Here is a 15,345-nt window from a genome sequence, read left to right on the forward strand (position 1 = left end):
AAAGCACCTCGTCTACTGTTTTTTAGTAAATGAAGGACATTCTTTTTTTCTTATGAGAGTAGATCTCTTCTTAATCTACTTTCTTGTTGTCTCACACAACAAATTACATGAAAATATTAAAACCAGCAATAAATTCACTAAAAGCTCATTGGTGTATTTCTGTGCCAGCGAGCTCTACTGTTGTCCAAAAATTAGAGAAGAAACACATCTGTTAGCCGTGATGTCGCCCTTTGTTTAAGGGTCAGTCCCGTATATACAGTCCTCTCCATACACCACAGGTGTCGAACTCCAGGCCTCGAGGACCGCTCTCCTGCTTGTTTTCCAACTAACCTGCCCTTGTAGCTTCTTATTGGCAAAGCACACCTGATCCAGGTAATCAGCTGCAGGTAGGGCAAGGATATCTCAAAAACAAGCAGGATGCTGGCCCTCGAGGACGGGAGTTTGACACCCCTGCCTTACACGCACTGATCTGCAGTTGAAACTAGTCCCCAGCAAGTAGAATATTGGCTCCTGTTGCAATGTTTGCCATGCTCGGCTGGTTTAGTAAACTATTTTGCATATTTGTTTGTGTTTTGACCATTTTCTAGCTGCACATATTTGAGCAGAATCTAATGGATTTGAACCCTGAGTACCACACGCTGTAAAATCAGTGCTGAGAGATGGTATAAACATGGTTTTGCTGTTTTTATGGGCTTTGTTGACATGAACATAGTTTGGAGGATGCTGTTTTATACACAGCTGAGTGAATTGTACTCAGTCTGGAGTGCGGTTGATAGACAGCCATCATTTTTCACTGTAATCTTTGTACCTGTTAGAGCAAAAGGGCAGACAAATAATAGAATGTGCATTATCAGCATTCAGATAGTTCTAACATTTTATTCTTCAAAAGTTCAATTTACAGTCTATATCTGACACATCTGCCTTGTACTGAGCTGCAATTTTCCTCTTCTCTTTACACAGGGCATAAAACAATCTACAAACCACCTCGGCTAAAGCTCAGCTAAAACCAGTCCCTCTGAAACTCTTCTTTAGCCCACCTTAACACTTCCTTCGTCTTCATCTTTCTCTCCCCTCCAGCACATCCGTGTGGGCTGGGAGCAGCTGCTCACCACCATCGCTCGTACCATCAACGAAATCGAGAACCAGATCTTGACACGAGACGCCAAGGGCATCAGCCAGGAGCAGCTTAACGAGTTCCGGGCTTCCTTCAACCACTTCGACAGGGTCAGTACTCGCACTGTGCAGGCACACTGGAGAGGTCCGGACATTTGCAGACAGCTTTAGTTTGTTTTAAACTTTTTTTGACATTTGGGAAATATGCTTTTAGGTTCCTTCACTAACAAATTTGATGCACCTCTCATGTTTGTCTGATAAATGTGAGACTAAACCAGCTAAACACAGAAGAAGAAAAACGGTTTTCCATGTTCAAGCAACCGACATCAGACACTAGCTGGTTAATTAGCATGCTGTACCTCATTTGCATTCAGCAAATGAGATGAAAAGGTTTCAAAGTGCAAGTTGCACAGTTTGACAAGGGTATTAACTCAGACTGTTTCCTGGCCAGGTCTTTGGGGTTTCTACACATACACGCACCAATAGCAACAACCTCAAACCTCTTTGGGAAGTGCCAAAAATTCCTCTATGCAGGAAAAACTCTGAACTTCTGAGGTGCCCTTTTGTGAGCTTTATGAGCTCTAGGCTAACCATGTACTGCCTCTACTATTAGACAATGCATTTTTCCGAAATGTCAAACTATTCTTCTGCAGATTTAAGTAACACTGTGGCATGTGGAGTCACTCATTTTTCTGTATATTCAGACATCACCAGCAAAGCAAAGAAGATGAGGTGAGGCTGTATAACCTAACCGGTTTGAGATCATTTTTTTTATCCTGTCATGCTGCCCGACGTGTGGCTAACAGCAATCCTTTAACCAGAAACTTGAAGAAAATGAGTGTGTAGAGTAGAGTTGTTTGTGGAACGCGTAAGGGTGCACCCAAGTGTTATGGCTGGGTTGAAAAGAGACTTACAGTTCAGTGACGCAACATTCATCTTTAAAAGCTTTCAGACATTTTTGGAAAAGTGGTAGTCTGGCAGAATGAGCCTCAAGGCTCAGCTGGATGCTTTTGTGATACGTGAAATTAAGATGGAACAGAAGAGGAATATTAAAGTTCACATTACAGGCTTTCCTTGCATAGCTGCCTCTGTAAAGCTCCTTCTCCTACCTCCAGAGCTTAGTGTTTACACTGGCGCAGACATGTCAGGAGCAGCATCAATTATGGATGAGATTTTATTTATCTCCACCATCCCACCCCCGCACATTACCATAAGTTCATGCCTTCATCCGGAGCCATCCTATTGTTAATCAATACCCGAGCTCAACAATCAGAGTCCACAGGAGCACAAATGTAGACCTCGTCCTGCTTTGGTTTACACATGTTTAGCTGAAAGCTCAGCTAAACACGAGTTGGTAGATGTGATGGGGACCTAAAGTGCTGCAATTATCTGCTTTTTAAATTCTACTGAGGATAAAAGCAAAAAGTATTTCCTGGTTGTCTCAGGATTCACATCTTTCTCTGAAGATTTTCTTTGTTCATGTTTAATGAACAGCTTTTCTGACATTGCTTGATTAGCCAGATATTAAGCCAGATTAGCCAATACTGAAAAAAAATAACTGAATAATGATGGTGGTTACAGCTTCTCAAATGGGAATAGTTGAGGTTTACTTCATCTTCTCTCATATTAAACTGAAAATGTTTGTTTTCGAAACCCAAACTGACGCTCTTAAACCATCTGATTTTGTGATTTAAAAAAAAAAAAAAGACTTATGATTGTGAGAAGTGTTTTATGACGTGCTCACTCCAGTGTTTTGCTGTAAAAAGAAAGTTCTGCTTCTAAGAAGGATAACCATTGTGTTGCTAAGTACATGTGCCATCAATGATATCGATAACCTCTCCACAAGGTCCTGTAGTCTGCCTGCCACACTGCACATTAACGCCTCTGAATGCCTCGCCAAGCATGGCAGCACTGCTGCCACCGTGTGTTCACCTGCCAGATCCTAATGAATATGCACTGTGTTCTCTGTTTTCTATCTCTTGTGCATGGCCCTCTTCACCCCCTCACCTCTTTTTGCCCCCACCGTGCATGGTGCACTACGCCCTCCCCCCACCCACTTCTACTCCTTCCCCACCAACACCACCTCACCTGTCCTGCCCCCTTCCACCACCACTCCCTCACCTCACCACCACTGACACCCCTGTATGTGTTGCTGCATGGCCTGTGGCCCCGACGCCTCGCCTGGCACTGGCCTCCCACACCCCAGGACCGCTCGGGCACTCTGGGCGCGGAGGAGTTCAAGGCCTGCCTGATCAGCCTGGGCTTCGATATCGCCAACGATGCACAGGTACTTAATTGTAACCACGCCCTTACGGTGAGAGGTTTAACTGGTTTCTTTTTTTGTTTTTCTTTGGCTTTTCCCCCCTTATACTTCAATCCCTCCCCTTCGATTCTATTCTTGCTTTTCTTCCTCCTCTCTACATGTCCCTCTGTGGTTTCCCCCTCACCTTGCAACATCCACATCGCGAATTGTGTGGATTTCTTCCTTAATTCTACTCTTTTTTTCTTTTTTTTTAACCTTTAATGCTTCACATGGCTATCCCTGCCCCTCCTTCTCTGTTTCTCTCTTTTCCGCCTGGTTTTGTTTTTCCCTCGCTGACATCTTGTAGAAGAGAACAGGAATCATGGACCCTGAAGACTTCAAAACCTGCCTTATCTCCATGGGTTACAACCTGGTAAAGCCATGTGCAGTTTTCAAGTATGACCATTTGTTTATGTGTTAGTAACAAGAAGCGGTAATGAGATTTTTTTTTTAACCTTAAATATGATCAAATACTGTGCTGTTGATGTTATTTTGGACTTGTCTAATTTTTTTTAAGTGCAATTCAATTTATTCTGAACTGCTTAAAATTTGCTTGTTTATTACATACTTGCACATTAACAGTAGGACAAATATATCACTGCATGCAGGGTGTTAGTCATTTGCTGTGCTTTGTGCATCGTCTCTCATACATCCTCTCTGTTACCACAGGGTGAAAACGAGTTCTCCCGCATCATGAGCATAGTGGACCCCAACAGAATGGGCCTCGTCACCTTCCAGGCATTCATCGACTTTATGTCCCGCGAAACAGCCGACACAGACACCGCCGACCAAGTCATGGCCTCCTTCAAAGTTCTGGCAGGGGATAAGGTAAAGTATTATATTAAACAACACACAGCCTATATATATTGGTAAAAATTAAACATAGATAATTCTGAAGCTTAATCCTTTAGAATTGCACTTAAAGTGGTCATAGTTAATAACTGAGCGCTAACAATGAATGGCATGACTACCATAAGTACACAGGAGATTATCTGCAATACATCTCAGCTCTGCAGAGCTTTTGACCATCATCGTTTGTTTTCCTGGCTTTTCTATTATCTTATGTTTGTCTAATTTTGTAACATCTCTTGTTTGTTTTTGTCATGCCTGTTAGAATTACATCCTAGCTGATGAGCTCCGCAGGGAGCTGCCCCCAGACCAGGCCGAGTACTGCATCGCTCGCATGGCCCCGTACACTGGCCCCGACGGTGTCCCCGGAGCCCTCGACTACATGTCGTTCTCCACCGCCCTGTATGGAGAGAGTGACCTCTGAACACTGTCAGTCGTCCTGGCGCGGGACCACCAGCCTACTCTAATCAACCGCCACGTCCTCCAAAATGCCCAGTCACCACCCTCCTGTTCATTTTTTTTTTTTTTTTTTTTGGTATGTCTCTGGCCTTATCTTTTTGTCATTATCCTATGTCTCCTCCTGCTTTTCTCCCCCTCCACCTGTCCAGCCTCTCCACCGCTCCCTCACACTCTGTTTCCGTTGTATTTGCTTCCCACGCAATGCAGCAGCTCTCCAGGTTTACAAAGAGGGAGAGACAAAAAATATTTTTTCTGTTTTTATTTTCTTGTTGTCATTGTTTTTCTTCATGAAATGAATAAAGTTAACATATTTTATTATACTGAACAAAAAAGGTATTTTTCTTCACCTGATTGAAAATAAGAGACAACAATTGTAATAAAGAAAAAAATGCTATACTTTCTCTTCTAATTTTGTTTGCTCCAGGAATCATCAGTGGCATTTTTTTCCCCAAAGAGGGTTAAGTGGGGAGTTTGTGCCTGTAGTATATTTTCTTACATCTTTAAACTACCTGTATGACTCCTAAAATCCAAAGAAAAGCTGGTAGCCAGTATGTGTATATGCGTATATATATATAGACATTTTTAGGCCATCTACTCATCGGAAGGTTGGTGTATTCCTGGCTGCTCCAGTCTGCATGCCAATGTACCCTTGAGAAAGACACTGAACACCAGGTTGCTCTCTGATGCATCCATCAGATTATGAATGTATGTGAATGTTACACAGAAACTAGAAATGGTGCTCGAATGAATGGGTGAATGAGACATTTTTTACACAGAGCTTTGATTGCTCAAGTAGAGTAGAAAAGCCCCATATAGCAGCCAGTTTAGTTACCGTAGATGTACATAAAATGATTAAAATTATTCTCGATGTCACAAATTAGAAAAATAATGGAGAAAAAAAGTGGGGGAAAAAAGAGGGCACACCGGAAAAGAGCCAGAGGCAGCTTTCGCTTATTAATAATTATCCTTGCGTTATTTGTCATGGCCTAGAGGTGAGTGAGATGGTTCTATGATAAAGTTGACATAGAGCGCCACAATAAGCCACAGAGAATATTCCTGTTAAAAACATAGAAAGTCAGACATATACAGTGGCTTGCAAAAGTATTTGGCCCCCTTGAACTTTCCCACATTTTGTCACATTACAGCCACAAACATGAATCAATCACGTGAAAGACCAATACAAAGTGGTGTACACGTGAGAAGTGGAACGAAAATCATACATGATTCCAAACATTTTTTACAAATCAATAACTGCAAAGTCGGGTGTGCGTAATTATTCAGCCCCCTGAGTCAATACTAGAACCACCTTTTGCTGCAATTACAGCTGCCAGTCTTTCAGGGTATGTCTCTACCAGCTTTGCACATCTAGAGACTGAAATCCTTGCCCATTCTTCTTTGCAAAACAGCTCCAGCTCGGTCAGATTAGATGGACAGCGTTTGTGAACAGCAGTTTTCAGATCTTGCCACAGATTCTCGATTGGATTTAGATCTGGACTTTGACTGGGCCATTCTAACACATGGATATGTTTGTTTTAAACCGTTCCATTGTTGCCCTGGCTTTATGTTTGGGGTCGTTGTCCTGCTGGAAGGTGAACCTCCGCCCCAGTCTCAAGTCTTTTGTAGACTCCAAGAGGGTTTCTTCCAAGATTGTCCTGTATTTGGCTCAATCCATCTTCCCATCAACTCTGACCAGCCTCCCTGTCCCTGCTGAAGAGAAGCACCCCAGAGCAAGATGCTGCCACCACCATATTTGACAGTGGGGATGGTGTGTTCAGAGTGATGTGCAGTGTTAGTTTTCTGCCACACATAGCGTTTTGCATTTTGGCCTAAAAGTTCCATTTTGGTCTCATCTGACCAGAGCACCTTCTTCCACATGTTTGCTGTGTCCCCTACATGGCTTGTGGCAAACTCCAAACAGGACTTCTTATGGTTTTCTGTTAACAATGGCTTTCTTCTTGCCACTCTTCCATAAAGGCCAACTTTGTGCAGTGCACGACTAATAGTTGTCCTATGGACAGATTCCCCCACCTGAGCTGTAGATCTCTGCAGCTCGTCCAGAGTCACCATGGGCCTCTTGGCTGCATTTCTGATCAGCGCTCTCCTTGTTCGGCCTGTGAGTTTAGGTGGACGGCCTTGTCTTGGTAGGTTTACAGTTGTGCCGTACTCCTTCCATTTCTGAATGATCGCTTGAACAGTGCTCCGTGGGATGTTCAAGGCTTGGGAAATCTTTTTGTAGCCAAAGCCTGTTTTAAATGTCTCAATAACTTTATCCCTGACCTGTCTGCTGTGTTCTTTGGACTTCATGGTGTTGTTGCTCTCAATATTCTCTTAGACAACCTCTGAGGCCGTCACAGAGCAGCTGTATTTGTACTGACATTAGAATACACACAGGTGCACTCTGTTTAGTCATTAGCACTCATCAGGCAATGTCTATGGGCAACTGACTGCACTCAGCCCAAAGGGGGCTGAATAATTACGCACACCCCACTTTGCAGTTATTTATTTGTAAAAAATGTTTGGAATCATGTATGATTTTCGTTCCACTTCTCACGTGCACACCACTTTGTATTGGTCTTTCACGTGATTGATTCATGTTTGTGGCTGTAATGTGACAAAATGTGGGAAAGTTCAAGTGGGCTGAATACTTTTGCAAGCCACTGTATAACAGCTGACCTACTGGGTGTGATGAAAAACCCATTATTACATGTAAATGCGCATACTTACAAAACTGTGATCCTCCAGAAATTGCTTAAATTTTATGGAATGTTTAAGGTTGAGCCCAGTTTAAGCAACAAGGACGTAGATCTATGTTTTTTAGAGCTGTCAATAAAGTAACTCTCAGCAGCATCAATATAAGACATGCTCCCTGCCCCGAAAGCTTTAATAAATGTTGTCCCTATTGACATTCTGTTGCGTTGGCAACCACCAAGATCCCACTGCCAACAGACATTCAGTAATAGTCATTGCATAGTGTTAATAAATATCTTTCACTAAACACGAAAGTTTTCTAAATGTCCTAGTTTGCGTGATTAAAATAAGTTATTATGTGTGAGAATCTCTCAAATGTCAAATACTTTTCCACTAAACAGTCGTCTTCTACATTGGTTAGGTTTTTTTTTTTAACAAACATTTATTAAAACTTATAGTTTGCTTTGGAGGCTGAATTGGAGGACCAGTGTAGGAACCAAAATGATCAGATAGAGATGCTCCAGAAACAGCTCCTAGCATGTCAAAATCAACTCCAAGAACAGGTAGTTAAACATAGCCAGGACCAGGAGACACTCAAAATGGAAATCAGACACCTGAAAGCCCAGCTCTGCTCCAACAAGACCATTCTTCAGGAACCTCTGGAAGAAAAAGAGACCGGAGAACAAGAACAGGAAGAAAAAGAGGACTCCCTGCCACAGACCTCATGTCTCTTCAGGAGCCTGCGGGAGAAAAGGACACCAGAGGTTAAGAGCCCACCAGAAGTAAAACCACAGAAAAAGAAGAAGCGGAACTGGTGTGAGTAATCACATCTTGACCACTTCTTTGCACCACATTTACATTTGCGTTAGTTCTCCTTAATTGTAGACCTTATTTGCTCCCAATAACAATTCTTTTCTCTACACATACACAGCAAATCCAGCATGTCCAAATTAACACTGTCGGATTTGATTTCAACACTATTAAAGTGTCTATATGGGTCCACACCAGAGAGTGTTAATTTAACTCTTTTTGGAGAGTTGGTACGTTAACTCTGATTTAGTGTTAAACACCAAATCTGTCTGGAGTTGATAATTTAACACTTGGTGTTAAGAGTTTATATATTAACTCTCAAAGAGTATTTTAGTTTAACTACGTAAGAGTTATCTTCTAATTCATTCTAAAAAGCGGGAATTTTACTGTTCTGAACTTCTAGAAATTTCTTTTGGAAATAAACATTTACTAAAAAGATGCAATGGTTTTTGAAAAACATTTATTCTGAACTGTGCACCACAATTTCAAATCATTTTCTGAAAGATGTAACAGTGTACATGTTCTCACTTTCATTAGAATTTTGTTTATCAAAAGGTCTGAGCTGGTAAATGCAAATAACAGCATTCTCATCAGTTATTTCTTCAATACAATATGCATGTCCTTCATTCATCCCTTTGTGGAACTTCAACGCACTTCTGCTCTCCCCCATATTCCATCTTCACAAGCATATCCTGTGTGGAGATTGAATAAAAATTAGTTGACACTAATTAACGGCACAAATAATCCAGTAAACAATTGCAGCACAGTAAAAAAAAAAAGGAATCCTCTTTGAGCCATTACTTGTGTAAAGTATTTTCCCAAAAGACAAGGACACAGGCAACAGGTAATACTGAACTAAATGTAAAACCGCAACTTTTTTCATTTTTACCTAAACCGTGTGCACAAAACTCTGGAGGGATCTAAATGCTACCGTGGAATCCAGTCAGGACGTCTGCTACTGCTGTTTGCTCGTTTTTTTATTTTTATGGGCGATCGTTTTCAGGCTTCAAGTAGCACCATTATACCAACATTTCACATTCTAGACATTGTTTTAGGTGTATTTGACCAAAAGTTTGACTGAAAATTCACATGCAAGCTTTTTTTCAAGGCTGTGGTATTTGCCCGCAAACAATACCTTTCAGCTAGCTAAAACAGAATATTATGCTATCAGCGAGCAACATGGCTAATGCCTTTCACACAGCTTTGTCTCAACTCCAAAGAGCCACAGAAGTAAAAGCTAATAACAATTGAAACAATCTTTGAAAAAATGACTTACCAAGCATGGCAAACAACTCAAATATGTAGAGCAAAATGTTCTGAAACGGCTTCACTTCAGCTTCGATTGGAGCCGTGCTGGGGGCGGAGTCTGTGAATTTACTCTGTTGGTGTCATAGCCCCTCTAGGAGTTCAGAGTTAAGAGGTCAAGAGTTAATGTTTCCATTGTAACACCTCCAGATTTGAAATAGAAACACTCATTTTTAACACTCGATTTTAACTACTATCATTTTACACCTCAGAGTTACATTAAAAGAATGTGACTCTGCTTAGAGTAAAATTAACTCTACTTTTGCAAGGAGACTATTAACACCAAAAAATTTAACACTTTTGAATTTGCTGTGTACGAACACATTTCTTGGTGAGGAGGAGCTGTGCAGGACCTGGAACAATTGTAAGTTATAGTTATAAAAGAACGATGCAGACAGATTTTTAGTATTGATATATGGAAAAAACAAACAAACCCCAAAGAACCCCCAAAAAAGAGTCTCCTGAAAAAAAACAACAACTTTGACTTAATAAGCTAAAATGTCATCATTTGGTTTCAACACATAAATATTACTTTACTATTTTTATTGTTGTTGTTTTTTAAATTTAGCAGGTTTCTTTTATTTTATGGACATCAGCTATGCCATCAACCAACTGAGATACCTGCTATACAATGAAACCGATTCTATAAACAGTTTGTTTCAGCCACAAATACTGTGAAAACATTTTCAATACAGCGTTAAATTTGCAGTTAATGAGGGTTACTGAGTTAATGAGAGAGACGGAAGCATACCAGTGTTTACAGGAAATAAGCTCCGCAACGGAGCTGAAGAAGAGTCCGGATTATTGTTCTTACAGTACAATATTAATGATAAAAGTACATTAATGGCAGCATTATTTAATGACTGCGTGAATGCAGCCGATTTTAGTTTTATTGTGGTGAAGAAAACATTTTGGATATGTTATTGTATGAACAATTTCTAGACAAAAACAATTAAAACACTGTAAAAAAAAATGCTTAAAGATCCAGTGTATTCCTTACTTAGAAATGACCTATCGGATGTGATACTAACACATTATTTACCGATCATCACCATATGATTCTGGCAACTCAACCGTTGTTCCCTCGTTTCATTAAGCATTTCTGCATTATCGCATTTCTGGACTGAATGCTACACTGCAGGCATTCCTTAAACTTTAAGAATCTGTTTTCCACACACACGTTTGGGACACTGCATTTACATATGTAAATAAAACCATTTCGATCAATTCACCTGAAAATACAAACAAAAAAACTATGATTTATAAGTGTGCGGGTGTGCGCATGTGCGAATGTAAACCTTTGATGCGTCACGAGTTCTCTTTGATGCGTCACAAATATGAGAATTCGCGAGGGCACATAAAGGGACCTTAAACTCACCAAAATTGTCAGTGAACTTTTGGCGAGTTTTGAGATTAGTTGGAAGACAACAAAAACAAGAAACCCTTTACATTATGGAACCATTGGCAAGAGATATATTTGACCGATCACAGCCAGGTCCTGAAACAACAGCCAAGGAAGAGCAGCACCGGCTGTTTGCTTGCATTGTATTGGTCAGAGTCCTGAGTAAATGTAATGCTCTCCAAAGCTGCACTAAAGACGAGCATGCCACCCACACTAAAGTGCTGCTAGACCAGATAATGGAGGGCCTCAGCTTCCCAAAGAGCATAGACATGTCAAAAAATGTCGTCAAACGGATCAGCAGGGCTGTCCTCAGTGACCTTCAAAAGGTACTAACTGCTGAGAAACTGAAAAACACAATTACCACACCAGATCCTGCTGTGGACAGAATAATTGTGAAGGTTTTTCAGTTCTGTATGAACGAAATCCTCGAGCAGATTGCAAGGAGGCCAAGGGGTTTTTGGCGTGATGATGCCTTCAAATTCCTAATTGCTGCTGCTGTATTTATCTGTGCCATTCTTTTGGCGGCATTCCTCATCTGATAACAGAGCGTAACAGCTGCAGATGGAAGTTTACAACACATTTGCGTTAGTTCTCCTTAATTGTAGACCTTAGGCTACGTTCACACTGCAGGTCTTAATGCTCAATTCCGATTTTTTGATCAAATCCGATTTTTTTGTCTGCTCGTTCACACTACAAATAAAATGCGACAGCAAACGCTCTCTAGTGTGAACGCTCAAAGCGGCCCGCATGCGCAAAAGAAGATGTCACACACAACGCGCTCTGTTTAGACCCAGAGCAACAGTATTGTTTGACTGATGGCCCTTAATATAAAGACTTCGGACTTCACGTTTCCCAATTTTTGCTTTAAGTTGTTTTGTTATTTACATAATAATGTAAATTTACATAATATTTACATAATAATGTAAATAACCTAATAATGATCCTTATTGCTGTTTAAGAGAGGAGCGGTGCTTCAAAGGATAGTTGCAGATTTCTGTCAGAATCTGCAGATTAAACAGTACAAATAAAATGTTTACGTTGTCTTCCCAACAGTTTCACTGACATCTACGCTGGATGGCCAGGAAGCGTTCGCGATGTCGTATCGGGTGCTTCTCCGGCGCTGATAATTGGCTTCAGTCTTGTGTCGGTGACGTAAAAGACGGATTTAATGCGACATGACCGTTCAAACAGCAGTCGCTTTCTAAAACATCGGATATGTATCGGATTCAGTACCACATACGAAAGTGACCCAGATCGGATTTGAAAATATCGGATTTGCGCCGTTCACACTGTCATAGCATGATCGGATATGGGTCGCATAGGGTCAAAAAAATCGGATTTGATGCGCTTTCGCCTGCAGTGTGAACGTAGCCTTATTTGCTCCCATTAACAATTCTTTTCTCTACACGTACGACCACATTTCTTGGTGAGGAGGAGCTGTGCCAGACCTGGAACAATTGTAAGTTATAGTTATAAAAGAACGAATACTAGGTAAGGGAGTCATCTTCCTTACAATACAGCTAAATTGTCAGTGAACATTTAAACGCCACCTGGTCGCGACAGATGGCCACCCCTTCCTGGGCCCGGTTCTGTCGGAGGTTTCCCCCAAAGGGGGGTTTTTCCTCCCCGCTGTCGCCAAGTGCTTGCTCATAGGGGATTTGGGGGCTTTAAAAAAAAAAAGTTCACTGGCATCTCGCAAATATGTTTTAAATGTAAACATATTTGCGAGTCACATTTAGTTGTATATAATAATGAATAAAATTAATTAAAACAAATGAAAAAAGAATATTGGAAAAAAATACATGTCTCATTTTTTCATATATAAATTTCAAATAACCTACCATTTGATGTCAACATATATTTGTTACATTTGCAGTGCTCATAGTCTTATATTCTTATGACTCTGTTCATTTTATGAGTATATCCTTCTGCCATGCTTCACATATTTACTGCTGCTTGGCTAGCTTTAATCATGCCAGCATGAGCACAGGCAGAAAAAGGTACCAATCAGAGATATCACATGTAGCTTGTGTTTATGTTCAGAGTGACATCTGATTTAAAAGCAGGGAGAAAAGGACACTGAGATGTTCAGATGTTTTCTGACTCTATTTTTTTTTTTTTTTGTCATTACTCAAAAGAGCTACTTTTCAACTTTCAAACTTCTGTGTGAATATCAGCTTATTCAACATTTTTAACTTAACATTCAGCAATCATTTTTGAGGCAACAATTTTGCATAGTTTTTTTTTTTTTAAGTTCTACGAACTAATTAGATTTTACAATGCAACAGCTACAGTTGCCCTGGGGAAATCAAGCAAAGGAAACAGGGTCTAGCTGGGTCTGGACTGATTGGTCTAGTGTTTTGTAGAAACGTACTCCATTTCTTTCATCACAGCTGTCCTGTGCCAGATGAGGCAGACATTATGTCAGAAACATCAGGAACCCTGAAGTTCATTCCAGTAATCAAATAGGACCCAGCAGCTCCCTCAGAGGGAAGAATTGTTTTTATTTATTTTTGTTTTCTTTTTTTGTTCTGAGACATGTGAAGCTAGAGACACCAGTAACCATAGTCAGTTGTCTTCCAGGAGCCAGAGCAGGTGACAGTGAGGGAAATTTAAAACTGCTGGCTGAGGGTAAATGTAAATTCAGTAAAATGAAAAAGGCAGTAATGACACCCGGTTACGTCAATCGGAGGTCATGAAAATCAATATTGAATTGGTGTGTAACTTTACCAGAACAATATCGGGCTCTGTAGTTTTCTCTGGTCCCCTCCCCAATTGGACCAGGAGTCACATGTTTAGCCACATGTTCTCCTTATATTTCTGTCTGTCTGAGTGGAGTCCAAATTCAAATTCAAATTCAAATTCAAATTTTATTTGTCACGTACACAGTCATACACAGTACAATATGTAGTGAAATGCTTGGACAACTGCTCGTGACCTAAAGAAAACAAAAAAAGGAAAAGGCTATGAATAAGATAGGAAATAAATATGAAAAATTAAAAAGGGTAAATTTAACTAGGAAGGAATAAAATATAAATTAAGGTTAAAAATGAAATAACTGTACAACACAAATTAGAATGAAGGGTAAATTTAACTGGGAAAGAATAAGATAAAATATATAAATTAAAGTTGAAAATAAAATAACTGTACAACAAAATACACAATATAGAACTATATAAGAATGTATGAAGAAATATAAATAAATATATACACAATAACAGCAGCTGTACAAGTATTAACCGGAAATGAAGAATGTAGTGACCAGTGTTGTGCAATCCACATTATGTCTTGTGCAGTGCAAATATGCTTAAAGTGATTTAAGTGATGAAGTGAAAACAATGTCCAGAATGTCCAGTGTGTGTGTAAGAACCATATGTGTGGGTCAGTACTGTGTGGTGGTGTGATTGAGAGACCGTATCGCCTGCGGGAAGAAGCTCCTCCTCAGTCTCTCTGTGTTGGTCTTCAGGGAGCGGAATCGCTTTCCTGACCTCAGCAGAGAGAACAGTCTGTTGTTGGGATGGCTGAGGTCCTTCACGATCTTCCTGGCCTTGGTCCAGCACCGCCTGCTGTAGATTGAGTGCAGGTCAGGGAGCTCGGAGCGGATGGTGCGCTCAGCTGACCGCACAACCCTCTGTAGAGCTCGTCTGTCCTGCATGGTGCTGTTCCCGAACCAGGTTAGGATGTTTCCCGCCAGGATGCTCTCTATGGTGCACGAGTAAAAGTTCCTGAGCACCTTGGAGGGCAGTTGGAAGTCTCTCAAGCGTCTGAGGTGGTAGAGACGCTGACGGGCCTTTTTCACCACGGTGTTGATGTGACAGGACCATGACAGGTCCTGCGTGATGTGAACTCCGAGGTATTTGAAGCTGTCCACTCTCTCCACTGGGCACTCGTTGATGACAGGGGTCTGGTAGTTCCTCTCCTGCTTAGTGCTGAAGTCCACTATCAGCTCCTTTGTCTTACTGACGTTTAGAAGGAGGTTGTTCCTCTGGCACCAGTTCTCCAGATTCCTAATCTCCTTCAGGTAGGCCGTCTCGGTGTCGTCAGCAAACTTGATGATGGTGGTGGAGCTGGTAGTGGCCACACAGTCATATGTGTACAAAGAGTACAGCAGGGGGCTCAGAACACACCCCTGGGGGGCTCCAGTGCTGAGAGTGGTGGAGGTTGAGACATGTCCGCCCATCCTTACTGCCTGTGGTCTGCCAGTTAGGAAGTTGGAGATCCACTGACACATAGATGAGCTGAGTCCCAGATGCTCCAGCTTGGTGGTGAGTGTGGAGGGAATTATGGTGTTAAATGCAGAGCTGTAGTCTATGAAGAGCAAAAAACAATGTGGGTTTTATCAATAATTGGGAATCCCTTCCCAGACGCCTTAATGCCCACTCACATCCTGGGCCATCTGATCTCAGGAATTCGCATG

General features: G+C 41.2%; 1 protein-coding gene across 4 annotated transcripts in view; it reads left to right on the forward strand.

The window, feature by feature from the left end:
- The window catches only part of actn1 (actinin, alpha 1), a 58,108-nt gene extending 53,350 nt beyond the window's left edge, over positions 1-4,758 (forward strand). For 2 of the 4 annotated variants that reach the window (XM_085343235.1, XM_085343236.1), the window contains exons 18-21: positions 1,078-1,224; positions 3,723-3,788; positions 4,085-4,243; positions 4,530-4,758. In XM_085343235.1, coding sequence (XP_085199361.1) covers positions 1,078-1,224; positions 3,723-3,788; positions 4,085-4,243; positions 4,530-4,688 — 531 coding nt within the window. In that variant the 3' untranslated portion in view covers positions 4,689-4,758. Of the gene's footprint in view, positions 1-1,077; positions 1,225-3,319; positions 3,401-3,722; positions 3,789-4,084; positions 4,244-4,529 lie in introns of all 4 variants that reach the window. The other 2 variants (XM_085343232.1, XM_085343234.1) reach the window with 2 other exon arrangements.
- Positions 4,759-15,345: the final 10,587 nt, after the last annotated feature.

This window comes from Diplotaxodon limnothrissa, linkage group LG19 (assembly GCF_057381915.1).
Source record: "Diplotaxodon limnothrissa isolate DT_005_m linkage group LG19, D_limnothrissa_male_GT1.1, whole genome shotgun sequence".
Classification (NCBI taxonomy): domain Eukaryota; kingdom Metazoa; phylum Chordata; class Actinopteri; order Cichliformes; family Cichlidae; genus Diplotaxodon; species Diplotaxodon limnothrissa.